The sequence below is a fragment of the Fopius arisanus genome, unplaced genomic scaffold (assembly GCF_000806365.1).
Source record: "Fopius arisanus strain USDA-PBARC FA_bdor unplaced genomic scaffold, ASM80636v1 scaffold00015, whole genome shotgun sequence".
Taxonomy (NCBI): domain Eukaryota; kingdom Metazoa; phylum Arthropoda; class Insecta; order Hymenoptera; family Braconidae; genus Fopius; species Fopius arisanus.
The window spans coordinates 1,217,690-1,244,480 of NW_011887754.1; the positions used below are offsets into that span (position 1 = coordinate 1,217,690).

General features: G+C 38.1%; 7 protein-coding genes across 13 annotated transcripts; 4 read left to right on the plus strand and 3 right to left on the minus strand.

Moving 5' to 3' along the window:
* The first annotated feature begins 1,911 nt into the window (after positions 1-1,911).
* Positions 1,912-4,103, plus strand: Bub3 (mitotic checkpoint protein Bub3). Of its 3 annotated transcripts, none has more exons than XM_011299828.1 (4): positions 1,912-2,516; positions 2,639-2,901; positions 3,012-3,392; positions 3,528-4,103. In XM_011299828.1, exons 2-4 carry the CDS (start codon positions 2,707-2,709, stop codon positions 3,930-3,932), a joined length of 981 nt encoding a protein of 326 aa, XP_011298130.1. In that variant the 5' UTR covers positions 1,912-2,516; positions 2,639-2,706; the 3' UTR covers positions 3,933-4,103. The 3 variants fall into 3 exon arrangements, with proteins under 3 accessions (XP_011298130.1, XP_011298128.1, XP_011298129.1); XM_011299826.1 differs by having other exon boundaries at positions 1,913-2,619; positions 2,690-2,901; XM_011299827.1 differs by having other exon boundaries at positions 1,913-2,619; positions 2,703-2,901.
* A 178-nt stretch (positions 4,104-4,281) lies between these two features.
* On the minus strand, positions 4,282-8,791 carry DPCoAC (dephosphocoenzyme A carrier). 3 transcript variants are annotated; one of them, XM_011299833.1, is made up of 7 exons: positions 8,553-8,791; positions 8,330-8,382; positions 6,037-6,243; positions 5,639-5,958; positions 5,269-5,531; positions 5,012-5,189; positions 4,282-4,819 (listed from the first exon to the last, which is right to left on the minus strand). In XM_011299833.1, exons 3-7 carry the CDS (start codon positions 6,160-6,162, stop codon positions 4,690-4,692), a joined length of 1,017 nt encoding a protein of 338 aa, XP_011298135.1. In that variant the 5' UTR covers positions 6,163-6,243; positions 8,330-8,382; positions 8,553-8,791; the 3' UTR covers positions 4,282-4,689. The 3 variants fall into 3 exon arrangements, with proteins under 3 accessions (XP_011298135.1, XP_011298133.1, XP_011298134.1); XM_011299831.1 differs by lacking the exon at positions 8,330-8,382; XM_011299832.1 differs by lacking the exons at positions 8,330-8,382; positions 8,553-8,791 and adding an exon at positions 6,372-6,853.
* A 130-nt stretch (positions 8,792-8,921) lies between these two features.
* On the plus strand, positions 8,922-10,253 carry LOC105263558 (calmodulin-like protein 4). The gene is made up of 5 exons (XM_011299829.1): positions 8,922-9,205; positions 9,289-9,319; positions 9,401-9,532; positions 9,704-9,886; positions 9,969-10,253. Exons 1-5 carry the CDS (start codon positions 9,203-9,205, stop codon positions 10,067-10,069), a joined length of 450 nt encoding a protein of 149 aa, XP_011298131.1. The 5' UTR covers positions 8,922-9,202; the 3' UTR covers positions 10,070-10,253.
* Positions 10,254-10,330: 77 nt separating this feature from the next.
* Positions 10,331-11,198, plus strand: LOC105263560 (uncharacterized). Of its 2 annotated transcripts, none has more exons than XM_011299834.1 (2): positions 10,331-10,455; positions 10,588-11,198. In XM_011299834.1, the coding sequence occupies exons 1-2, from the start codon at positions 10,383-10,385 to the stop codon at positions 11,181-11,183; spliced, it is 669 nt and encodes a 222-aa protein (XP_011298136.1). In that variant the 5' UTR covers positions 10,331-10,382; the 3' UTR covers positions 11,184-11,198. The 2 variants fall into 2 exon arrangements, with proteins under 2 accessions (XP_011298136.1, XP_011298137.1); XM_011299835.1 differs by having other exon boundaries at positions 10,597-11,198.
* A 403-nt stretch (positions 11,199-11,601) lies between these two features.
* On the minus strand, positions 11,602-21,183 carry LOC105263561 (neuronal acetylcholine receptor subunit alpha-7-like). The gene is made up of 9 exons (XM_011299836.1): positions 21,102-21,183; positions 16,824-16,960; positions 16,566-16,720; positions 16,026-16,209; positions 14,360-14,576; positions 12,845-12,979; positions 12,320-12,486; positions 11,965-12,115; positions 11,602-11,870 (listed from the first exon to the last, which is right to left on the minus strand). The coding sequence occupies exons 1-9, from the start codon at positions 21,175-21,177 to the stop codon at positions 11,620-11,622; spliced, it is 1,473 nt and encodes a 490-aa protein (XP_011298138.1). The 5' UTR covers positions 21,178-21,183; the 3' UTR covers positions 11,602-11,619.
* A 340-nt stretch (positions 21,184-21,523) lies between these two features.
* Positions 21,524-23,719, plus strand: LOC105263563 (uncharacterized). Of its 2 annotated transcripts, XR_891905.1 has the most exons (3): positions 21,524-21,697; positions 21,782-22,433; positions 23,343-23,719. XR_891905.1 is itself a non-coding variant. In XM_011299838.1 (2 exons), exons 1-2 carry the CDS (start codon positions 22,281-22,283, stop codon positions 23,556-23,558), a joined length of 369 nt encoding a protein of 122 aa, XP_011298140.1. In that variant the 5' UTR covers positions 22,065-22,280; the 3' UTR covers positions 23,559-23,719. The 2 variants fall into 2 exon arrangements, 1 of the variants encoding a protein (XP_011298140.1); XM_011299838.1 differs by lacking the exon at positions 21,524-21,697 and having other exon boundaries at positions 22,065-22,433.
* Positions 23,702-26,770, minus strand: RpL4 (ribosomal protein L4). The gene is made up of 7 exons (XM_011299837.1): positions 26,663-26,770; positions 25,886-26,063; positions 25,574-25,819; positions 25,233-25,357; positions 24,575-24,945; positions 24,211-24,370; positions 23,702-23,972 (listed from the first exon to the last, which is right to left on the minus strand). Exons 1-7 carry the CDS (start codon positions 26,663-26,665, stop codon positions 23,763-23,765), a joined length of 1,293 nt encoding a protein of 430 aa, XP_011298139.1. The 5' UTR covers positions 26,666-26,770; the 3' UTR covers positions 23,702-23,762.
* Positions 26,771-26,791: the final 21 nt, after the last annotated feature.

A 26,791-nucleotide genomic window follows, 5' to 3' on the forward strand; every position in this document is an offset into this window, starting at 1 on the left:
TCATTAGTGGTATATCTTCAATATATTGAATAACTTTTTTCATTGAAATTCCACAAGATGTGGCTTCCCCCTTTCGCTCGTTCCACAGTCGATTAAATTTCAGTTAAACAAATAAAAAACAAAAAGTATTCATGCCGCAGAACCTAAAATTCACCCCGTCGACTTGGTGGACACCCCAGCATTGCGTGTGGCGCCCTCCCTCTCTTGGGGTGCAGTACTAGGATGCAGCTGAGCCTCCACTTCAGTCAATCCTTTTTGCATACAGTAATGACTTACATCTTCATTTATTTGATTGGATGAACACAAGATGGCGTTGGCTCACATAAAAATGATTGAAATAACAAATTGGAATTTTTCTTTCTTTCAGTCGTTATCACACTTCGCGACACAGTGAAGCGCATCATAAAAAACTGCTCGTTTTATTACAGACAGCATTATAAAATCGTTTTTACGTGATCCTTGAGAAATGAGTGATAGACATTCGTTGACTATCTGAGCGGGAGCATTTTAAGAGATTCCCCGGTAATTACGCCACCTGAAGTCATGCGCTGTAATAATGAATACCTCCATGTCTCGCATGTTATCCTAATCCAAACTGATATTTTCTGGACCGCAATATGGCCGCCCGTTAAACTCCAAGGGGTCGATTGTCGGCGAAATTGCGGCGGGCCCGAGGTTCACCCGCGGGTCTTTTCAATTCTAGTCCACCCACAATCAATCCGCCCACCATTCCCTCCATTTCAAAGTAGATCACCGATATTTCCCGCCTTCGTTCCCCCATCTGATAACAAATTCCGATGATAAACATATCTCCAGTGTTTGCGCGGTGCGTCAACATGGGAACGCATCGACTGGAAAATAAGATATTGAGGAAAAAAAAAAAATAACCTCGCGGCTTGCTGCACGCAAAAACCGCATGACAGGTGGTGGTGATGGAGAGGGTAGAGCACGAAGGAGACATTTAGCAAAAGTGCAACGGACGATTGACCGTTTCATAATGGTGAAAAATAAAATTTGGGGAAAAGAGGGAATACGGGGGACTCGGGTGAGTTTTTATCATTCGAATAATGATATCTAGGACCGCCATTTGCCTTACTGTGTTTATTCCTCTTTATTGAGACTTGGATTTGGGCATTGAAAATCTCGGATTGTACCAAGAGAACATGATAACGGTGGAGTTGGCACGAGTTCAAATGCTGAATAAGTTCTTATGGAAAGGCATTTCCATCGATGACTCCAGTTCTTTTTCTACTCTTCGTCGTTGGATAACAGGAAATCATTCAGCAACCCGATGATCTCCTCCGAGATCACCGAGATACTGTTCTCACTACGTGAGTTACTGGAATTTCGTGGAATTTATGAGTGAAATTACGGGGTTTGTCAGCTATTGCCAGTCGAGTACATTTTCATCGTTTGAAGAGTTGCAATTGCAATGATTATGGTATCCTGGTGCTTGTCGAGAGACATTGGTGAATTAATTGAGAACCCTGGATGCTCCTCCTCGTCTTTCATATTCTCCGGATGGGATGCAAGATTTTCTGGCCCGGAATATGGCCGGACAGTACGAGATTTCAGGGGTTGATTGGGTCATCCCGAAGGAAACGCATAAAATATTCAACTTTTCGTTGTTAACCGCCGTTTTTTTTACTCAGAAACAATTCCTCAATCGATGACCATGACAACTCTATCCTGCACCCTCTGCCACGTCTTCCTCATATTTTTTTTTTCCAGTAGGAAAAAATAATCGGCAATAACAACAAATTCCCATTTTCACGAAATTCACATGCGAAATTCGGGGAAATTCCTGAGGGAACTCAATTAATATTGAATCGAATACATGGAATACTGGAAAATTCTGAATTCGGGGGGAATTCATATTTGGAGATCTGCAGTCGTCAGAAAATTGGGGTGTGAACGTGAACATCTGAATTATTGAGTCTGATGGGCTGGTACCCCTTATTCATTCGTAGATTTGGGCATTGAAAATCTCGGAATGTATCAGGAGAACATGGGATGCCTTGAGTATTCGAGTTACTATCCAGTTAGAATGACAGAGCAAGAGATTTCAAATGAGTATGACCCGGAGAATAATTTTACCTCAATTAACTGTTCAACCTGTCGGGGTCATCTGTCCAGACAAATTCGAGAGCTTTCCTGGGTAAATTATTTCCAATAAAATTGTCTTCCAGGATTTTTTTTTCATCAATTTCTGGACTGAAATGTGGCGCTCAGTCGAGGTGTTTTCTGATTGGCTGATGTCTGGATATTACTGCAGCCCCAAAGTTGATTCAAACAACATAAACAATTTTTCTATCGAACCATCCGAACCTTTTTAATAATTAAAAAATCTATTATCGATGTTGTGAGATCAATAATCAATTCTTTAATCGTTGATTTCGTTTTTCGTGGGGCCTCCGAAGGAATAAATCCGTTCAAAACAGAAAAAAACAGAAATGGTGGTTGTCGTGTTTGAAAACCTTAAGTAACAGTCCGGATTTATACGTTTTTACAGTGAAGTAAGATAATTTTTGACTGAAGAAGTCCTGAACTTCTACAAATAGCGGATTTTTATTTCAATTTATTCGGCTCAAGTCTTGTAAAGTTTTGTTGTAATTACCGGTGAGTTTTATTTTTTTAGGTTAAGGCTGGCTAATGCTCGTTTGAGGATTATTGCTTATTGACTTTCTAGTTATTATTTCAAGTAAAATGGAGTCGAGGACGGAGTTTAAGATGAAAAATCCACCGACTGATGCAATTTCAGCGGTGGAATTTGGTCCCAATTCGACGCAATTTCTACTAGTTTCTTCCTGGGACTCCTCTGTGAGATTGTACGATATCCATGCGAACTCGATGAGACTGAAGTATAATCACGAGTCTCCAGTACTTGATGTTGCCTTCCAGGTAATTATTCTCAGGGTTTACAATAAAATACGAGAAGATATTTTCCTCTCAGCCTTTAAGTTATAGAATAATCCATTTTTATTAAAATATATCCATTTTATTTTTTCCAGGATGCAGTTCACGCATACAGTGGAGGTCTCGACAACACCCTGAAGATGTATGATATAAACGCGAATACCCAGACCATAATGGGCACCCATGACAATGCAATTCGAAAAATCGAATACTGCTCGACAGTTAACGCAATATTAACTGGTGGCTGGGATGCTGCTGTCAAGTTATGGGACACAAGATCACCGACTTGTGTTGGTACTTACATTCAACCAGACGTAGTTCTCGCACTCTCTGTATGTGGAGACAAATTCGTCGTGGGTACTGCCAAGAGGAAAGTCTGTATTTGGGATTTGAGGAATATGTCTGGGATGTTCCAGAGGAGGGAGAGCAGTCTGAAGTATCAGACTAGGTGTATCAAAGGTTTTCCAAATGAACAGGTGAATTAAATAATATATTTACTTCAATAATATTTCCATGTTTAATTGAAAATGAAAAATATGAGATTGAGAAATGATTTTTTAATCAATGAGAAAAAAAATTCATCACCTGTCAATTTTTCTATTTATTTCCAGGGGTATGTGCTCAGTAGTATCGAAGGGAGGGTAGCAGTGGAATACCTGGACACAACCCCAGAGGCCCAAAAGAAGAAATACGCGTTCAAATGTCACAGGATAAAAGAGAATAATATCGAGTGTATTTATCCGGTGAATGCCATCAGCTTCCACTCAACGTACAACACATTTGCCACTGGTGGTTCAGATGGTTACGTCAACATCTGGGATGGCTTCAACAAGAAGAGACTCTGCCAGTTCCACAGGTACAATGCTGGAGTGGCTGCTCTCAGCTTCAGTCACGATGGCTCAGTCCTAGCCATCGGTGTTTCCTTCTTAGATCCCAATGAAGTCGCCTCCCATCATCAAGACGAGAACGAAATTTATATCAGATACGTCAATGACCAGGAAACGAAACCCAAATAAAAGCCAATTACTTCGATTCCCACTGGTAAATAATTAAAAAATAATAACGAACTTTGATTGAGTGAATTTATCAAGTCCATCAATTCTGGAATTGTATAAAATTAATTCGGTAATTTATGAACGATATTGAATGACTGGTGAATAAACTGGAGACAATTATTTCTTAAAAAATATACATTCGATTTATTCTCCCAACTCCATTCAATCCCATTTTCACGAATTTAATATAATTATCATTTCACATTCAGATGGTGAATAAGCAATCGATGATTTGTAAAAATATTCAATTTATTTTTTATTGAAAAAAAATCACGACCGCGAAAGACACTAGAAAATAGCACGAGACAGAGACAATTTTCACAGTAAATTTATTTAATTAAAAACCATTGATAATGAAAGATTGTAAACATTATTGTCTAAATTGCAGTTATTGGTATTTTCATGTAAAAAAAACCGAGGCCAAGCTGAAGGGAACCGAGATCATGAACCCAGAAGCAAAAGTATGAAGACACAGTTAACAAACAATAGTCTAATTTCAAACATGATTGAGACCTCTCAGGTAATCCTAACCGCCACTCGAATCCAGTCTAGAATTCTCCAGTAGTCAACACTCTTCACGGAAAATAAAAAAAAATTGTAGCCCGCATAAATCTCTCTCATTGAGTTATCGACTCGAATATCAATTTTATTATACTTTCTTCACGTTTCGTCGTACGCATTATTTGTTTTATGTACAAATCGAACAGTTCTGGCTTGTCTAACCTGACAAGTAGATCCTCAGGTTATCACGAATAGTATCGTGAGTTGCAAAGGAAATACCCACTGCCACTGGGCCCTTCACCCAGTTCATGCTGAGACCTTTGTAAAACGCCATAATTCCTTCCTCCCTGGGGATGAAATTAAATACATGTATCGAGTATTTAAGATCTCCAAAAACAATTTTAAAAACCGATTTTACATTTTTTTCTAGAATGAATAATTTTCAAAATAAAAATATGAAAAAATAATTAAAAAAATTTTTTTTTATTTGTTCAGTTTAATTGAATAAATATTGAGGAAAAAAACTACAAACTACATACCGATAAATTTTAACAGCTGTAGAAATACTCGTGTGATAATAAGCCCCTCTAACAGCTGACGTCTGCATTCTTCTCCTGATAATGTCTAGAGGATAGCTAGCAGTCTGTCCAACAGCCCCAGCAGCTGCTCCACAGAACAACGAGGTTGCAGTTGACAGTCCAGGAGTAATTTCTCTGTCTATTGTTGCACAAATTACCATTATTCTCGTTCCCCCGATTTCACAACCATTCCAATGAACGAAAAAATGAATGTTAACCTTTGAAGAAATTTTTCAAAGTGTCGTAAGTGAAGAAACTGCATCCAGCATACGGAATAACACCGAGAATTGTCGCGAAGAAACCTCGGTAGAAAGCCAATAAGCCCTCATTCCTGTAAATCTGTACAAATACTTGACGAAGAGTCGAGTACTCTGCCTTCTGGGTTACAGCCATTCTCGCCCTCGCCATGTCCAGGGGATATGTGAGACTTTGGGATGTCACACCAGCCAGAGATCCAGCCACAAGTCGATTAATCGGTTTTCTGATTAATAATAAAATGATAAAGCCCAGAAATTAGATGAGATGGATGTGCGAGGTATTTTCTAAATGACTTATGGATTATGGTGTGATCATAACCAAAAATCTTACGTGTCTGGTCCATTGACATGAAGAATCCTCTTCCACTGTTCATGGGATGCGAATTGAATGGCAGAATAAGGCACAATCCTCGCCATAGTGGCACTATTTCCACGCCAGAGACTCATCAATCCATCCTTTTTGTACGACTGAATTAAAAAATCAATGGCTGCTTTTTGTGAATAAGTCATTTTTGATATCTGGAAATTAATTTTTGTTCTATCCAGGGGAGCAATCACTGTCTTCGCTAGGGCCCCAGCAATGGCCCCTGCCAAAAGACTGGTGTAGACCCTCTGGACATTGGATATTGGTTTTGAATGATTCTCTGTTGTCTGCGATAAAAAAAAATCGAATAAAATCGCTTCCTTTATTCACACAATAATTCATCAAGAATTTCACAACCCATTTACCTCAATCTCATTGCCTTTCTCTGGTGTTACGTTGCCCTTGACATTACCCGTCATGACGGACACCTGAATCCTCTCGAGGACTGCTTTGCTGCCTTCGACAGGACCAGCAGATATTTGTCCACTCATAATCCTTGATGGGAGAAGAAATGGAACTCATCCACCTCCTTGATCCCTTCTGTTTACTCTTTCCTCTCTCATTCACGATTTCTGCAATTTCAACAGATTAAAATAACTAACCTAGGAGACAATGAACTTTGTACCGAGAATTTTCGCATGTCATCATGCGCTCCGATACACTTTCGATTAAAAAAAAAATTATTATGGTTATCTCATACATTGATTTTGATAACTGACAGTCCATTTCAGTCCAGGCTGTTCATTTTCCATCAAACCGCGGCATTGAACCTCATCAATTGGATCGATTCGAAGAAATTAAGTTCGATCATCCAGATTTATTATCACTGATCAATGAATGATCGAGAAAAAATGACGTGAATACCGAATTTTACAGGGGAGTTCCTTGAGTCACAGGCAAACACATCGGGTTCCAGAACAGGTTTTGCCTTGGGAGAAAGACAGAATGCTGAGTCTATTCTATTTATAGACCCTGTGTGAAAAATAACACTTGGGAGTGCACTTTGTTTACGTTCATCCTGCACTGAACAACAGATTCTTCTGGAATCTTTGGGCACTCCAGATTGTTTGATAAGATAGTCTTGTTTGCGAGTCGATCACTCGTGAATTTGTTGAGGGAGAATTATGCAATTGTAGGGGTAAATCTCGTGATAATGATTTTATAGATGGAATTTTGCTCTTTACCTTCATAAGGAATCTTTGACAGACTGTACTGACGGTTGTGGTCATTGATAGGTGAGTGACCCTCCCCTTTTTCTATTTTTAGATCATCAATAAATATCAGAGTAGTCACCAGTGACTTGTGGGCGGAAGAAGATCATTATAAAATTTAACTTTTCTATTGTTAAGGATTTCTGGTCGATTAAAAATTAATAATACATTTAATAATGATGATTTTCTAGAAAAATCGCCATGAATTAAAAAAAAATTGACAAATAAATTATTTTCTATAAACAAAAAAAACAGTGAGTGAAAATCGGGGTAAAGATTTCAAGAAAAATAGAGATACGAATCGTTAAACTGAGAACAGAATAGAATTGCTTATGTGAATTGCAAAGAAAGATATTAACGAATGAGACATGTCAGACTCATTTTCACTTGAATACTCGTGAATTAATTAAAAATGTCAATTGCGGGAATAAAAAATTTACGGGTCGCATGTACTTTGCTTCAAGTGCAAATTGTTTGTGTCATTAAGGACGAAACATTAAAATGTATTGATGTCGCCAACTAGTTCTGCTGTTATCACTCACGATTCGCTTCAATGGAAATTTATCTTATTCCTGCGTTTTCAATTACTGAACTATTCAAAAGCATTCAGCGAAATTAATATCGATCAAACAGCGACTTCAGTCGTATCAATGAATTTGCATCGTCATTCGCAAGACATCCCTCAATATTTACTCATTACTCATAAACATATGCCACCCTGTCACGTCTCGTAAACTCGCGCAATTGTCCCGCAAAAAAAATAAACTTGTCTCCATGCGAAATAATTTTAAAACTGAGATAATTCGAGATTAAACAATAGATATTGCCTTGTTCCATGAATTTTATTGAGTTTATTATTTCAATCCCATTTTAATTTATATGACGATAGATTTGGTTTCGGCTTTGAATTTTTCCCAAGAGGAAAACTGAATTTTCAACAACAAATATTTTTATAAAAACTGACACGATGCGTTTCACGTCTCCATGCGAATTTAATCACATTTTATGCCATTTTTTTTTATCAATTATGGAGTGAAGGATTCCAGATATACGCATGTGTACATTTTCCCTGATAATATCCCCACGTCGACTGATATCTCAACAGAATCATCTTACATAACAACCCATGACCTTCTCCGAAAGATCTTTCAGAATCAATGAATACTAGACAGGACGAGATGAACTTGCAACATCACGAATCACACAGCAATAATTTATTTCCCGTCGTCCTGCCAATTGACAACACATGCCAATGAAATTGTCACGCGACGATTATGGTAACAACTGGCAGATTCTAATCCCCTAAAATTAACCGAGAGCCTGCGACGAGAAATGAAATTCCTTCATCCAATTAAATTCACTAACGACTCAAAAATCCACCCATTTGCACATTAATATATTTAGATTCACTAGTAGCAAATAATTTATTGTTTTGAAAATAATTTACCTCGTTGTCAACTCATCGCCCTTTGATCCCCAACACAAACAGAAAAAATAACTCTAAAAATCGTAAAAATTATGTGATTAATGAACTGCGTAGACAATGAACGTCCTTGGATAGCCACGTGTGCCAAAATCGTCGGGAAAAAATGTAAATTAAATGATTGGATGAAAATTCCAATTCCCAAAACGATGAAAATAACTTGGAGAGTAGCCAAGTGACAAATTACCTTCTGTTCACCGCCTTTGTTCGATGCCCAGGACAGGATGAACAGGAGAATTTGACTCCCTATCCCTTCGGCAGACGACACCTCATCGTGCACTAGGGTGTCTTTGACTCTTTCCTCCTCTTGATCCGATGGCCAAGAATATTGTGATCACAATGGGATCCGTCACCAGCTGATGGAAACACAAAAGGTTGGGATTGCGGAGCCTGCGCAGGAGAACCTCACGCGATCAGTACAAACGCACAACTGAACTGATCCAATCCTCTAGGCATTCACGGTATTCACCAATTATTTTTTCTGACAGAGAACTGGAGGGGTCAGCTAAACATTTCAAAGCCATCATTCGATATTTCGAGAGGCGTCGATAGATCGACAATCTTTGGCCTCATTATGATCACTATTTTTTAAGTCTTTCGAATTCTCTCATTGAGACCATTTTTTGGAGATGGGCCATGGAAATCCTGGAAATAGGGAAATTCATTGGAAAATCCAGGGAATCATCATGGATTTCGAGGTTAACTTCATGTTTTGGTCTAGAGGCTTTGTAGAGCTGTCTGTGGAGGGGGACAGGTGGAGATAGGTGAGGGTGACACGTACGTTATTTACGGAGTAGACGTGAAAAAACGTGAAACTTGAGGCTTGGGAGAGTAGAAATGGTGAGAGATGTTTCTTTTTCTTTTGTTATTTTGTGTTATCCTGCAGGGTGGGGCTTTTTTAATTCCTCAGGTGTGTTTTTCAGGCCAGGTACTTCAGGGAGCAGGATATCGATGGTGAGTTTTGAGGTTGTCATGGGTGTGACTGGTAACTGTTCTTTTTTTTCGGTTGACGTGATAAGGGATTTTCTTTCGTAGAGTTTCGCGAGTGCTTTTACCTGTTTGCTCGCAGTGGTCAGATCAAGACTCTGGATGAGCTGACTATCATCATGAGGTCCTTGGGACTCAGTCCCACTATTGCTGAGTTGAATAAATATCTGAAAGAGAAGAGTGAGTGTTTCCATTTTTCAGTTCAATTTTTCAACTGAAGTTTCTTCGTATGTTCCGCTCAATTTTTTACTCATTTGTTCTCTCACTTGAGAGATTTCCACCGAAAAAAGGATTTGTTACCCTTAGCGGTTGTTTTATAAAGAAATTATTTAAATCTTCCGATGAATTCAGATGGAAAAATGTCATTCGCTGATTTTCTGGAGGTGATGCACCTCCAGACACGAGCTGAAGACCTCCCCAAGCAGGTGATTGAGGCATTTAGAGCTGGTGATGCCTCGAGAAGTGGAACCATACCAGCCAGACAATTAGCGCACATGCTCCTTAATTGGGGTGAACGATTGAGCAACAAAGAAGGTGTTTATTCTCGTTTTTCACTCCTCCGGAGATTCCTCAAGTACCTCAAGTACTCAGACATTGTTGTTCTGTTGATTCACAGTTGAACAAATATTTCGAGAGGCCAACGTCTCCCTCAATGGGCACGTGAAGTACGAGGACTTTGTCAAGATCGCTTGTGCACCAGTACCTGATTACTACTAACGACGGAACAAAAATATTCTTCAATTTTTTTACCAAAATATTTGGGTGTAATGCGTTGAATTGTTAAATTAATTCCAAGTGCATGGAAAATTCAATCAAACTTGAGATTATGAATTTATGCAGTGATAATCATTTCTTTGTGCTATGGATTTCAAGTACCCAATAAAAATAGTAATCATGATAATATCACTGGATAGTTGTATTCAGCCATTTATCAAACTCGTAATTTATTTTTTAAATTAAAATTTTAATTGAAATGTCAATCACAGAAAATCCTCTGGTAAAAGTTTTAGTATCCCTCGGGTCGTGAATAATGGAGGTTCTATTATTACTCACCATATTTCTCGACGTACATTTGGTTTTTGGGTGGAATCAGAATATTTCTAGTAAGTAAAAAAAGATATGAAGTTCATCCCAGTGAATTGTATGAGGAGAATTAATTTTTTTATGAAAAACCACATTTTAAGTGCAACAAAATGCAAAAATATCTCAAAAATACATAGAAGATTCATTCAAAGGTACTCCAGAATCAGGTGGAGCTGTGAAATCACCAGTGGTATCGCCGCTATCACCCGTTAAACACTTTTTCTCTCTGACGAGACCGAAGCTGAAGAGTCCTCAAGCCTCGAGCCACGAAAATCCATCTGTACACTCCCATTATCGAGTACACGATAACAATGAATACGCCGACGACCCATGGCTTGATTATAATCTTGAAAACGATCCGTGGGGCTTTCACCCTCAGCCACAGCCCCAGAATTGTCTCGTACCAGCATTAGCAGCAAGTGGAACTACAGCGCTCATTATTTTGTCAATCATCGTATTTATCTTTAAATTCATTCCCTCTCTGTTCGTAGCGAATTCGAGACTGACTTCCCTGCAAATGCTTGCAAAAGCCGCTGAATCGTGGTTCACTGGAACTACACAAGCACCAAATGTCATGCACGGTTACAATAGGTGGACACCAGAGAGAATGCATGGTGGGGATTGGATGGGCGGTGAATTGAGTGGGAATTATGGAGTGAAGAGTCCTTTCCTGAAAAACCCAAAGGACCGACATTCTCCCTTTAAAAAACCACAAAACATCAACGATCTCAAAAAACCTATTAAATAAAAGCAGTTGGAGCAAGACAGATACTTCAGATATTTACATAAAAATTTTGCTGGATTATCCCCAAAAAACATTTTAGGATTATTTTGAATTGAGCTTGATCTTCATTACGGAGGGAAGAAGACATTCTCATCAGGAAAAAAATTGATTTCATCAACTCAATGGAATTCTCGCACTTGAAAAAAATGTCAAGTGTCTATTTTGCCCCTCGTCCTTCCAACGATCTGTGGAATAAAGTGGAGTGATGAGGATTCGATGAAGACATTGACTCGAAATTATCGTACTCCAGTATTGATCCATTTTATTGTTGCGTTTGATTTCTGATGACGCAAAGTGAATAATGAATATGCATGAGATTCTATATAATTATTTTTCATTGATATTTACATCGAACTTGAGGATTATTGACGATAAAATTTATGAGAATTTCGGGGGGAGACTAGCCCTTCTTGGCAGCTTCTTCGATGGGTGGAGCACCGCAGAGGATTACTGCTGTACTGATGGCAGTCGTTAGGAAGAATACACAGAGCAATGCCCGATCGCTCACTAGGGCAACTTGCTTCCATTCTAGCTCGGCCTGTTCTCTCCTATCCTGATCTGTCAATCTCCTCTCATTTCTCTCGATTGTCGCATGTACACGAGTCAGAATACGAGACCAGTGGAGCTCCAGGCTAGTCTCTCCACCTAGGTCTATGGAATTGACAATAATTCGAAATAAATAGAAATGACAAAACGACAATAATTAAATTTTATGGAACTATTATTTGGATTAATTTATGTTTACCTATGCTGGCACTGCTGTTGTTACTGTCTGAGCGTCTTGTCACTATTTTTGGAGACGTCTGCTGCAGTTCCATAGAGCAGTGAAGTGGACAGGCTTGTCTTCTTCGAGTGGATTGAGTGGATTCCCGACTCGAAGTTGAAGTTGACTCTTTCTTGATTAGAGATATTAAACCAGATACTAATCATTATAAAAATATAACGAATGACATGAGGATTCTACAATTGTTTCCACATTGGAGATGAAAGTCAATGAAAATTATTGAAAATAATTTGTAATAATAATTTTTTACTTTCAATTTTTCAGAGGAGAAAACAATGGACCATGATTTATAAAATATATATTGCATGGACTTTACCTGTTTGAAATTGAAAAACAGAATTCTACCCAATTTTCTTAAGACCAAAGTCTTGAGAAAAGCTGGAACACCTGTGCCACGAACCCCGCGATGATGAAGGTTCAGGGTGACGACGGCCAGACCCGAGGCGAAGGACACTAGACAAATGCTCACTCCGTAGTAGAGACCTTCAAGTAGAAGTTTTACCTTTTAAAAAATTTTTATCCAACGTCATTACGCAAGCCAGTGATTTTTCCACATTCAGCATTTCCAGCGGAAGTCCTCAATGAGAATAATCCGTTTGTGAACGAACGTTTGAAGTTGAGATGATAGACGACCATCACTATCACAAACATTTTCGTTTTATTTGCTTTTTCTGTTTGGACAGCGTATTTGCTTGGACCAACTGTCCTTTGAGACGATTTTCTTACGTGGATGTTGGATATTTGATAATTATGAATGAATTTTTTCAAATGGATCCAAGCTTCAGCGATGATCCCCGAATTTCAATTACTGCAATCGCCCGGAATAAATGTAAATACTCACTGATGAGTGGAGTTTTCTCGGTAGGTGGTAGAGTTTCCCTGATGGTCATGAGAAAAACTGTCATGGAGAGAAGTGCAGAAATCCCCAGTGTGACTTTCTCTCCGGATTCGGACGGCACATAAAAGACCAAAAGCGCTGAATCAGAAGAGAAGATAGGAAACGATATAAAAACCCCCGAAACATTACGAAACAACGAACTACTGAGGGGCAATTCATTGGTGAAGTCACTGTGTCACTCTCGATTAAAATTCCACAAAATCAATGAAAAAAAAAAAGAGTAATCACCTGAAATCTGTGAAGTGAAAAATTTCAAATGATATCATTTGCGATAATTTTTATCCCTCATTAACTCTCCTCATAAAAGAATTCCCATAAACAATTTCAAATCATTTGAAATTATTTCTCCGGGTCTTGTCGTAATGAAATTCAAAGCCCTACCCTACCATCAGGCACATCCGGCGTTAACGAGTTTATCAGCTCCTTCATTCCACTTTTATCCATCTCAAAAAGAAAAGTTACGTGGTTTCAAGGGTAGTCTTTTATTACGACACTTGTTCCCCTTCTACTTGTTTTTACAACACCGCGAGAATTAGAATAACAATAGGTGGGAATGCACATTCCAGGGAACAATAAATCAAAGAAACAGGCAAATGAATGAATGGAGAACTTGCATGATCTTTTTACCATTTTTTACCTCAAGTTCATGACCTCAAACAATAAATTTCTCACTCAGACGTTTTCCACAAAGTTTTCCACGTGTGGGACATTCAGTGCGAAATGGCCCATCACAGGCCATTAACGAATTCCACTCCGAAATTCGGGAAAAAAATTTTATTCTCGTGTCACCTTTTCGGAGATCAGAGAGAATAATCATTTTTAATTGTCAATCGAATCGGAATTGAACTTTAAGTGGAGAAACGTCGGAAATGTATCATAAATTTTTTATTTCCGATTTAAATTCCGATTTAACGGAAGGAGATACTGTCATACGCGTGTTAAATTTTGTCACCCCATTTTTTTTTTTACGTATTATCCTGTCCCATCGTATCATAAAATAAATAAATGAACTAGTGTCATGCAATGATTACGCGAGCTGAAAGCTGCACTCCACTGTCAAATAAATTTTCCAGAGATTTTTCGTCATTTCGCGCGACCTTATTCGCAAATATGTATAATATTTTTTTAATTTATAAACATTTATTGCTTTGCTACGGAATAAAAATAGAGATTTTACGTGAATTATTTCGACTTTTAATTGTTAATATAAATACATTTTCCCAAAATAATAATTTTCAAGAATTAATAATAACGGACTACTCAACCGATTCGATCGATATGGAAATTTTTCAGTATTCAGGCGCTTTAAATAAATACCTTTGAAATAATTTTTTATCTCAGTGTTGCAGTAACTTATGGAGCAAATGAACAATAAACGGGTAAAATAAGGAAATTGGGGAGAGACAACGAGCAGAATAATAATTTCATATTCAAGAGTAAAATAACGAAATACTCAACCGATTCCGTTGATCAATATGCACGGTAGGATGAGGTTGAAGACATAGAACATGGGTCGACGTCTCAGTCTAATCTCGTAGGTGATGTCTGGATAAGGCTCAGTACAGCACGAGTAGTATTGCACATTACGTCGTGCAGTAAAATCAACGAGATCAAATTCACCGTTTGCCTGGTAGTTGCTCACATCCCCTTGCTCGCTCTGACGCTCCAATTCCAGCTTTAACATTTTTTCCACAAGATAATAATACTCCATATGCACCACCAGACTAGTTGTATTTATCTCACGTTTTATTCACACCGAATTTTTATCATTTTCATGATTCCCTTCTTTGCTTCAGCGTTGGGAGTGGATGGACAAATTGGAGAGGAAAATTGAGGTATTTGCACTGTGAAGAGTTCCTATTTGAATTATTGAATTATTTTCTTTTAATGTGGGTAGAAATTTGAACAATATCGATATTTCTCGTTGCATTATTGATAGGGAAAAATTGGCGCGTAATAGAATTGGGAGTTGGTGCACCATTGAAATGGGAAAAAGAAAAATTGTAAAGAAAAAATGACATGCACATTGGATTTGGATGTGTGAATGTGTGTTGAGCCATTTTCGAGTGGTGATTCGGGTCTCTTCTATCCATTTGGGATTAAGCTATACAATCTCGCACAGATGCGCTCTTTTCGGTGGTTTTTATGGCTAAATTTTTCCATTTCACTTACATAAAGAGATGAGAATTAGGGAGCAGGAGGGAGGAGTCCCTCTGATCTAATTTAATGATGTTGCTCATGAGCAAGGGAGGGACGAATTCTAGGGGTGAAATCCTCTCAACTTTCGAGGGGAGAAAAAGAAAAATTGGGGGCTGGGGGATTGTTCGGGGGAATTAGGGAAATTGCAATCAATCGAATTTGTTCTTGTCTTAGGATCGAGGGGCTGGTGGGTGCCTTAAAGACCCGCAGAATTTTCTCTCGCCTCGGTGATACTCCAAAGGAGCCCCTTATCGCTTCAACTCTTTCGTTTAAAACTTAAATGAAGTAGGAAAATTTCTACTGCGACCATCTCGTTGCTTCAAGTGGTGATAGAGCCTTTTTATTAGACTCCAAGCACTTGGATACATGAGATGACCATTTTTTGCGGGCCATCAACGTCAGATTCGTTGACGATTAGAGTGGCGACGAGTTGGGATTTTGTGGGATTCTTTTTCAATTTTGGACTGGGAAAGTTGAAGAATATTGAATGCTTCTCTTTTATTTTTATCTTTACCTCAGAAAATTCTCCAATTCTGGGGAGAACGACATTTTTTATGGGAGAATTGTAATTTTTTTAGATTTATAGGTTTTTTTTTTATTGCAACGTCAGGATAAAAACGAGAATCTAGGATTGAGGGTTGAGGGTCAACTTCACTAAAGGTCAATTTTTTTTTTTCTCGCGAGAACAATCAAATGTAAAACGGTGGATATCATTTGGAGATGCAATTTGCCGGAGGGATCTCGAGGGGTTCTCGGTGGTTACTCGCGAGTTGGAGAAATTGTTCTGCGGATAAGCTGGTGAACCGCTGGAGTTTATGATCATCAAATGAACGAATTAAATATGGTGATGGCTGAAGTTGAATTATTCGAGTGATAAAAATGACAATGAGAAATGAGCACCTGTTTTAGGATTTATTTATTTTACCTGGTATCCATCGTAGGTCCAGGATGCCCATTTTAATGCACATGTCTGCACGTCGAAGGGGAAGAACTCCACGTCGATGTTGCAACTGCTCCGGAATATTCCGTGGCTCAGCCACACAACTTCACCTGTATGACTTACGATGACATTTGTGTTTATGACAGCTGAGCTGTACTGTGGGTCTGCACTGAGAAGAACACGTGAAATCCATGGGGATGAATGATGAATGAATGAAAATCGTTGGGACAATCACGAGGAAAAGTTCCTCCTGACGAGTACAGGATTGGGGAATGACAGGTCCTGTCGGACTCCACGAGATTTATAGATAGATCAATTTAATATTCACGTATTGTGGAGTGAAAAACACAATTCGTTTACAACATTTAAATATTGTGGAATGGTATTGTATTTTTTAATTGAACAATTTGATTGAACCGAATTTAATAATGGAGCTTAAAGAATTGTTTTTTGAAAAATTTGGGTGAAATTGATGGGAATGTTTAGAGTGTATTATTTTTTTAAATTGCCAATAAATTTAAGTACTTGTTGTAAAGAATGGTATCGGGTCTCCAGACTCGATTATAAGGGACTCGAATCACTTGTATTCCAGCGAACTCCGAGACATTCCACCTGAGATGATGATCAGTCCAGATCTGCGTCAACCAGCAGTTCGTTGTGAGAATCTGATTCTTCTCGTCCTGCAGTAATTTTCTTTTTTAATTAAAATCACGGTGGAACGAGTAATCCCACTGAATTGATGAATTCCGTGATTTGGTGACTAATTAAAATTGGAGAATTTACCACATCGATGATGTGATGGAGCGAGAGGCCAAAAATCACCACCAGCGGTTGAGATGAATTTTTCGCTGGTCTGACACCCGCATCGTAACCCTCGAGGAGATGTTTTGTTAATCGATATTCCTGTTCGGAACACGAGGCTGAAAAAAATTAATCACTATCACTTCCGGTGTTTGTATGTATTTTTATAGCGTGTGACGATGTAAAATTGTAATGGCAGCATCAAAGAAATAAATATCGATCGACCTATCACTTCCCATTGACACATTTTCACTTGATCCTGTTATGTAAATAAATTAATTCGTCGGAATTAAATTTAACTCACTGCAATCAGAGTTTTAATTGATTATTACGGTTGTTTATTTAGCCATTTAAATACTGAAATTATTTTCATAATATCTGATAGAGCTCCAGGCAAAAGTACCTCTCGAACTTTAATTGAAAATCTCCAAATGTAAAATTTCGGCTGTCCTTTTAATTTGATTAAAAATTGTTATTTGATTCCAGAGTTAATCTCTCCATTTAAATCACTTCATTGAACGAAAAATAATGAATTCATAGAAAATAATAAATCCACTGAATTCGTACGGAGTAATTTCCGGAAGTAATGAGAATTTCATTATTATTCAAATACCTGAATGTTTATTTTAGGTTTCATGCAATCCAATCGACCTACAATTAGAATTGCATTTAATTCGTATAATTCACGTTTTTAATTAAAAAATGGAACAAGGTTAAACCGTAAACTCTCGTCTCAAATAATTTTCCTCTCACGACGAGAAAAAAAAAATGTGAAGAACATGAGATTCTCTTGCTCATTTTTTTTTAAACGGACCAAAAGAAATGGAGTACTACAATTAAACCGAATTAACGTCATCACAACAATAAAACCCATAATAACTGGATGCAGCTTTTAAACCTCAACGAATCATTGAGAATAATTTTCTGAATGGTTGAGAGCTCAATTTGTTTTTATTGCGTCTGCAATTAAAATGATTGAAAGCTCTTTTACGTAATTTAATTGAGAAGGCATACAAATTTTAATATCACATTACGCAATATGTGATATTCTTTTCCCCTGAACATGTCAAATATTCCACTGAAAACATTCAATTTTTCACCTGAATCTGAAGTTGCATGAACCGTAACTTCAGGGATTTCAATTAAACTCCGAAATATGAAATTTCGGTGGCAGTTTTAATTCAGTTTAAAATTGTAATCGGAGAGTGTTAATTGCCCGAGGATATCCCCTCGTCGTTAAAAAAATTATTAAAAGGGGATGGGGTATAGAAAATTGTGTATAGGACTATCGAAAATGGAAAAACTCTTGAAATTTGTAATTAAATCGAGTTTATCTTGTAGAACTTATAAAAATGATAATAATTGAACGTAAATCCGTAATCATTCAGTGACTATTGTGGAGGCATTACTAGGGCTTCAGCCAATATCATCCCTTCCATTTATCTCATTCCCTGGTCAGGAGAAGATAAATCCAGACACAAACTGATATTTTTTACTTGAAATGAGAGTAAAGACTCGGAGGGTGAAACAAAAATATGAGAAAAGTATGTAACTCAATTTTCCATTGTCTTGCTCTCTCTCTCTCTCTTTCTCTCTCTCTCTCTCGCCAATCAAACAAGTTATTTTTCAAGATTTCACCCCCATTTTCTCGCTCGCTGGTGATCGAAATGAAAAAAGTCCCATTCGGTTGTAAGACACCTGTCGATGCTGCTCGTGGCACATTCGTTGGTGAATCTCTCCAGTGTGCTATATCAAATCCTCTCATAACCCACCTCTCAATATAGTTTTTCCCCTGTGTTAAAAATATTCTCAAACAAAATATTTGATGAATAAAACAAGAGCCAATATCCCTTATTCCGTTTTTCATTTCTTACGCGCTCAGAACTTTAATTGAAAATTTGGAAAAAGTCCGGATGGAATGAATTCAAATTATTTATTTAATGTATCGAATCGATTTTTTCATTTAATGTAGAATTGCATTATTAGATTATTTATTGAAGAGTGGATTTAACTTGGAAAATTGGAGAATTGTGGATAAAATGGAAATTTTTATCGAAGAAAATTTTTTATTGTCTTCAAAGGGGTTTTGCCATTTTATTGATCAGTGATATTCAATGCCCTTGGGAATTTTTCCCGGTAAAATCCACGTTTGCACATCGGAGATTCCTTTTAAGCTCTATTTGACCTCCAGTCTCTGGACATTCTATCGTTTCACTCGTATTTAAGCTCTTGGAGTTCCGAGTCACTTCTCTAAACAGATACAAAAACAAAACTGCACTCTCCATCTGCTCTTATCAGAGACTTAACTCGCCATTTTATTCAGTGAATATGAAAAAAACCTACGGAAATTTAATGTGAATTGTTCACCGAGTAACAAAAATTTCGAATCGCCAATAAATTTGTTGAAAATCGAAGTCCCACCAGAACTCGATTTCCCACCGACAATCCAATTAAATAAAATCCACGAGTTTCAACAATTCGTTTATTCATTCATAACAAGCCAACATGTAAAACGTAAAATGCTCTGTGAAACGTAATTTTATCCTCCGAATTTCTGTAAATTTGATGAACGCAATTTGATCGTCGAATTTGACGACTGAAGCTCTCCGAATCACTCGGACATTCGTCAAATGGAAAGTGTGAAATAAAAAAAGTTCGAACTATATCAATGAAATATATAGAATTCAATAAAAAAAAAATAATTGAAGAGGATTTTTCCACTGCATTGCTGTGCAATTAAAAAAGTGAAACGAAATGAAAACTTGTTAAATGAAAAATGACGTCAATTCAGGAATAAAAATAACAGACTGAAAATAAAGAACGAAGGACATATTGAATTTAAAAAAATTGATACGAAATGCTGGAGATGGTGGGTGGATAGAGCTTTTCATAAGCCGTCAAATTGGCTAACTCGATCGTTGAACACACGGATGTCCAGAGGGATGAGGGCCAGTGGACAGTTCACCTTCCCTCAATATGCAAATCGTGTGAATTTCCAATGGCAAAATGCCCTAAAGCAACAGACGCTAAGTTCACAACCACTGTCTATATCTTGATCCAATTAAGAGGCTTTTCTCAATCATGATAATAGCTGTTTGATGTAGAAGACGATTGAATTAATTGAAACTTAATAAAATCCCGGATTTTTTACCTCAACGTTTTACATCCCCTCAACCTTGAGGAAAATTCGATTTTATTTCTCATATCCTCTCCTTCAGACTCATGAAAATCCAGGGACTCTGTCAAGTTGTGACAGCAAATATCAAATTTTATCCAATTGTGTGTAAAGTATTTTCCTCAATACAATTTGATGAATAATGGGATTTAACGTAATGATAAATTGCATTACAAATTTGAAATTAATTTGTCAATTTAAGATTTACGGTGTATTTCATTCTTTTGATGCAATTCAGTAGAATTTAGTCTAGTTTCACGAGGGCATTGAAGTTGAAATCACGAAAATTGATTTCAGCAATTATATACATTTGAGAGCATCTGCTACTGAAACTTTGGGTATTCCTTCTCTATTTGCCTATTGGAGAACTGGAAATCGTTCAAAGTTTCGTGGTATTCATCTCCTTTTCACATCTTTAGACTAAAATTTAACCTCAAGTTTTGGGAGTTCTCGTGGGGATGATCAAATGAAAAAATGATGGCTCTGGAGTCATGGGTGAGACTGTTCAGGATTAAATTCTGGGTGTGCTGTGCATAATCAATGGATTACACGGCTCTCCTTTGTACCCAAATTCCAACCCCATATTCTACTGGATTTATCACTTCCAACGTTTACCTTTAACACTCACTGGGGTCATTTACATTTACCAGATTTTCAAGGGGGTTATAATTATCTCGTGACATTCAGGATTAATGCTGATGACATTTTCGAAAGTTAATGAGATAAATGTTTAATTAAATTCACTGTAATATTCTGTGGAGTTCAAGCGGTTGAACGTTTCAAAATAGATCGGCAATCAGAAAAGTCGAGGCGTCGAGTTAAGATATTTCTTCAGGTACAAAAGACCTCATCTCTGAACATCTCATCCCCGAGATGAACGAGTAGTTAATCATTTGAACAATTAAAAATTCATTAACGAAGAAATAAAAATTGTATCAATTGGGGTGAAAAAAAAATGTAAAAGTAAAAACATCTAGGGTATAATTAATTGTAAAAATTATTTGTCTGGTTTCGGAATGATCCTGAAAGCTTGGAAATTTAAAAAATTCGTAAAAATAAATGGAAAAACGATTTATTCGACTCACCACAACCGATAGCAACAGCGAGAAATCCTAACCGTAGTAACGACATTTGAATCCACTCAAATCCGTGGAACACCATTCCCAAGGACACGGGATTTCGACTGAAATCGGGAGTTTGCTTTTCAAGCAACCCCCCGGAATCTCCCGCCTCTCTTTATCCAACCACCCACCACCCACTCGCGCACGCGTCCAACCGAAAAATTCCCCCTCTCCCTCACAAAAAAAAATAAACAAAAGAAAAACCAAAATGTATTCATAAAAAAAATAATACACACCACAATATAAAATGGAAGATGAGCACTGAATTTTCTCATGCATTAATTTCCCCCAATGAATTTTTTTGTGGCTTTTAAATTAATTGGACTGCACCGCGCACAAATTGTCGACTGATCCTCTTTTGTTTTCAACCAGTCAATCGAATAACCGGGGTTTTTCACTGATTAAAGCCATTTCCTCATTACGACTTAATGAATTACGTACAAAATTCGGAAAATTGATTGAATAAAGTGGAATTCAGAGCAGTGCCCATGGAAAATTGTCAGACTCCATTTGTTTTTCAAATAATCAACGTTGGACCGAGGCACGACAACGAGTTTGAGGTCAACCGATTTTTCTCATATTTTTCGCATCTTGATTTAATTTTTTTTTTATCACGATTGAGAGTGACGAATATCTATTAACAGGTGAAGATGCTGTTGTCGGAAGTGGTCGATCTTTCAACGCTGAAAATAACTGTCAAATCTAATAATCTGAGGGTGGGAGTTCAGTGCAATGTGTCATTACAGGTTAAAGAATCATCGGGAGTTCAGAGAAAAAATGTGGAAAATTTTTTGATTCCTGAGGATTACGACGGAGACAGGGTCCGGGCTAATTACGATATCAAAAATCGAACTCTCATTATTCACGCACCTCGATGCGATTATTATTGCAAGAACTGATCGACTTCGATTTCACTCAAACCCTCCATTTTTATCTCTATACTCCAATAAAACAAATGAATTTTCAATCCAATGGATTTTTTCGTGGATTTAGTTGTTTTTTGAGTCTCGATCTCTTGGAAATTATCGGTTAAAAAATTATTTCAACGGAAAATTGATGGTTTAATTGGAGAATTTGTTAATCATGAGATAAACGAATGGCGGGAAATTCGGTGTTAATTTGGTTGAAATTTAAAGGGTAATAATGACTCTTCCTTCGCATTGCCTCGAGAATTCAGTGTTCCTTCGTAAGGGTGATTACCTGAATTTCGAGAGAGTTTCGAATGGAGTTAAAACTCGTCTGGAATTTGCCAGAGTCCCTGACTTCTATTTGATCGACGAGGAATCGTATTTCGCTGTAAGTACACTGAGAGAATGAGTAGCAGGTGAAGCAGAATTGACACTCAACTTTTTTAAAACGTCAATAGCTCAAGGAAATCATTGTGAATCCGTATAATTTACTAGCCAAGTGCTAAAGTAAGATTAAATTGAATTTCCCAGTTTTCTTATATATCAATTGATGTAAAATAATGTATTTTAGTCCAGAAACAACTCCATAAAATTTTCTTGACGTTTTCGAGATCGATCCATCATGGTAAATGGTAAACTCTACTCATCTGACTTTACCACTTGGTGATGACAATTTCGGTCATAAAAATGGGTTGTTATTTCAGCGAATGGTGATTCTATACTTGTGTGTTTGTGTTCCTTCCACAAAAAATTTGCTCTGTGCAAAAGTACCACTGGTTTTCCCTTTCAATTATCCAATACCAGATATTTTTCAGTATTTTTTAATTTTATGTTTAATTAAATTCCGTATTTTTCTCATTTAATTCAAATCACTTGCAATTCTTTGAGCTTTTAAATTTGATTCGTTCTCAATCGTTGAGTCACCGTTAGAATTTGTTTGCGAATATTTTTTATTATCTCGGAAATAACCAAGTGGAAAAAATTTTACACGTACCGGTATGACTAAAAATTTCCGTGAATCATCACAAATAATCGCGGCTCCACCTTTAATGCCGCATAAAAGAGAAAGGAATTTAAATAATCTGGTGTACTTACTCCACAAAATCCATGTCGCCAATCCTCTCATTCTATACCCATGAAAATGTATTATCCCTCGTATTTTCTCCCACACGTCGGGATATCTCCAGGAATTTCAATTTCCAAACGGAAAGCCACAAAAGGATATAACAACAGCCGGAAATTACATTAGCAAATCAATCCTTAATCGGTGCAAATTCAAATGTGTAAAATTTTCCAGACTGAGATGAAAATTGAGGGTCTTAAAGTAATGACAGCAGCCCTAGCAGCTGACGACGTACTAAATATTCGTCTGCAGGAGGTGAAAAACCCCAACGCGATTAGAAACATAAATTTCTTCATTCCAATTGAGGCGAATGCTCAACTGGTCTCAGTGGAAGTTTTCGGAGGAGGTACAATTTACATTCGTGCACCAGTTGGGAAAATTCCACTGTAAGAAGAGGAGAGCAACGAGCAAGAACTTGAAACATGCCCCGATATATCTCGGGATGCCAAAATAAATCTCATGAAAAAATAATGATCTAGTGAAGTTGTCCTCCTTCGTTTTATTTAAAAGTAAAAATAAATGGAGCCAAGACGCTCGTTTTTTTTGTATAATCTTTTATTTCCTTATCTCAATTGTACAAGGCAGCTTTTTTTTTTACTTCTTGGGGGCAGCTTTGGCAGCGGCCTTGGATGCTGCTTGTGTTTTTGCTGGAGCTGGTTTGGCTGCCTTCGATGGAGCAGAGCTAGCTTTCTTGGGGGCCTTGGCCTTCTTCGGTTTACTTGCCTTGGCCTTGAGCATCTGCTTCCCTCGCCTCTCCAGGAGTTTCTTCGTCTTCATGGCTGGGGCGTCTGCTGGCAGCTCAATCTGCAACAAATGAAAAACCAATGTGAGAAATGTTTTTTCTTCTTGACGATTCCCTGGGATTTTCGAAATGTAATCGTCAGAAGTGGTTGAGGTTTAAATCACTGACGTTCAGCAACACGGACCAATATATCATCATGAATATCATAAAAATGTTTGGGAGGTTTTTTTTTATTTTTCAGGGTTGAATATGGATTTTTTCGATGAATTTTTATGAACGCCTGGGAATTATTGAACTTACACCACGCTTGGCAGCGATTGCTAGCTCGCGCTCTCTCTGACGTCTGCGGGCTGTCAGGATCGCTGACCTCTTCAGGACAGCTGCGTAGGGATTGAGCTTCAGCATGGCTCTGGTGTTAGCCAGTGGGTTCAGTTTCTTCACTGAACGAACCACCTGTTTCCTAAATAAAAAATATTCAAGAGGAGATTAGAGATTGATTAGAAATTATTTCAGTCTTATTTTTTGTCGAGCTGATTCAGGGGGTTAAGGGATCTAATCACTTGGTTTCCGCAAGACGGACCAAATTCAGCCGATCATAATTCATCATGAAAGTTCAACTACTGCATTACTTGGAATAATGCATTAATTGGAATTGCGATCTTACTTGGGTGCCCTGAGAACCTTGCGAATCTCGTCAGACTTGAGGAGCCTTCCAAGATCGGTGTTGGACATCTTGGGGAAGGGTAGGTTGTACCCAGCCTTGAGTTTCGACTCCTTACGCCACGTGCCGTACAAGGCGTCGAGCTTCTCGAAGGCGGACTTGGTCCAGATGACGAAACGACCGACGTGACCACCAGGGGCAAGTTTCAACAGGTTCAGCTTGTTGATGTTCATCAAATCGACGCCAGGAATGTTGCGGAAGGCCTTGCGAATGCCCTTATCTGAACCGTACACGATCAGAGGTCCCCGACGCTGGATGCGACGACGATTACGCATTTTTCCCTTGCCAGCACGGAACCGCTGGGACTTGTACACCTGGAGAGCAAATTACCCATTATTTCCACAAATTGCTACATTTGGCGTAAGTCATATTTTCGACGAATTTTTATTTTTGAATTTTTTTGGAAAAAAAAATTTCGAAGGATTGGGATAGTGTGCGAAGACAATGTCACAGGCTTATTATGAAACTTGAGTCTGTAACGCCTAGTCTTCATGTTTATCTAGCACTTGATTGGACCATCCGAGTAAACAATTACAGGATGGGGACATTTGTACAGTGCTAGTCGATACAGTTCATATCAAATAGTCGTGTAGGTTTTTACCTTCTGGATGTCATTCCAAGCCTTGATACGACGAAGGAAGACGACAGCCTGTTTCGTCTTCTTGTATTCCTGGATGGTGTCGGAGACGACTAGTGGGAACTCTGGTACATCCTGGATCATGTGTCCTAAATATTGAATAATTGATAATTCCCCAAGATTCAACGCTTCAATCGATTAATATTCATTCGATAAAATTTCAGGTCAAAGCTTTCGTTTTTAAATCAGAGGATATCATAAACACGGACCAAAAGCGTATCATCATTTTTTAGAAAAAATTTTTAGGTACAAATACTTTCATTCCATTGACTTCTCGATGGAATTAATAGAAAAAAAAATCGTACCTTTTGATTGGACGAGGGCAGGCACTCCAGAAGCAGCGATTGCCGATACGATGGCATAACGCTTCTGATTGACATTGACACGACGATGCCAGCGTCTGTATGGCTTAGTCGGTGCAAACATGCGTCCTCCACGACACATGTTTCCGAATGCTCCCTGTCCAGAGCGATGAGTACCACCACCACGTACACGTGGAATACGAGCGACAGCACGACCAGTACCCCATGATTCAGCGGAGGTCTGATGGCCTGTAAATCAATTTCTTTTCATGTGTCCCTCAAGCAATCTTTCAGAATTGAAAAACCAATGCTTACCAGCCTCCTTAGACACGCAGTATGCCTGCCTGCTGTTCTTGGACACCTGCTGGTGAACGAAGTTCACGACATCGGGACGAATTGGTGCTTTGAAGACTGAGGGAAGAGACACTGTGTCTCCAGTTGCCTCACTCTTCTCAGAGTACACTGAAACGAGAGGTCGCGCTGTTGAGAGCGACTGAAAAAATTGTAGAAAATTAAATTGAATATTTCAAGAATTTCATTGATGGTCACATTTAATTATGAGGACTCTAACTAGAACCAATCGGTTATGAACTCATTTTTTTTCCCGGTAATCCAATGATTTTTCAATTAATTCACAAAAAAAAATGCTTTTTAAATGAAATTTATTGTTTTTAATGATTAATGAAAGAAAGTAGGAACACACGTGACTGACGAATTAATTGTTGGAGAACTAGGGGGATTTTCTTGGATGGTCCAGTGACATGCACATGGCGGACACAAACCGCAACCTCAATTCAAGAATTCCTCGCGCTTACCGAAGCATTTTGTTCTCCTCCTGCGAATAACCGTAAATTACGACTGGATCCGCTAATTTTCACGGTTACAAATGAGGGAAATTAATTTTGCAGAATGAAAAGCAGTGAAAGGAGGTGGAATTGGTAAGAGAAGATGGTGTCACACGTGGTCAACACTGCATTCGTGAGATGGAATTTTCAAACGACGAAATAACGTTCCCCGGGAAGAATAATTAAGTGATAATTGTTCAGAAAGGTAGAGGAGAGATTACAGAATGTTGATTATCGAGGAACTCACCATTTTCGTGGCTTTTTACCACTTTCTGCGTAACAACGCAATTCTAACCAGGCAGCTTGCTCGCCTTACCTGGCCGTAAAGGAAGAAGAACGTAAGCGGAAACCGCGCGACTCAACTGTCGCGCATACC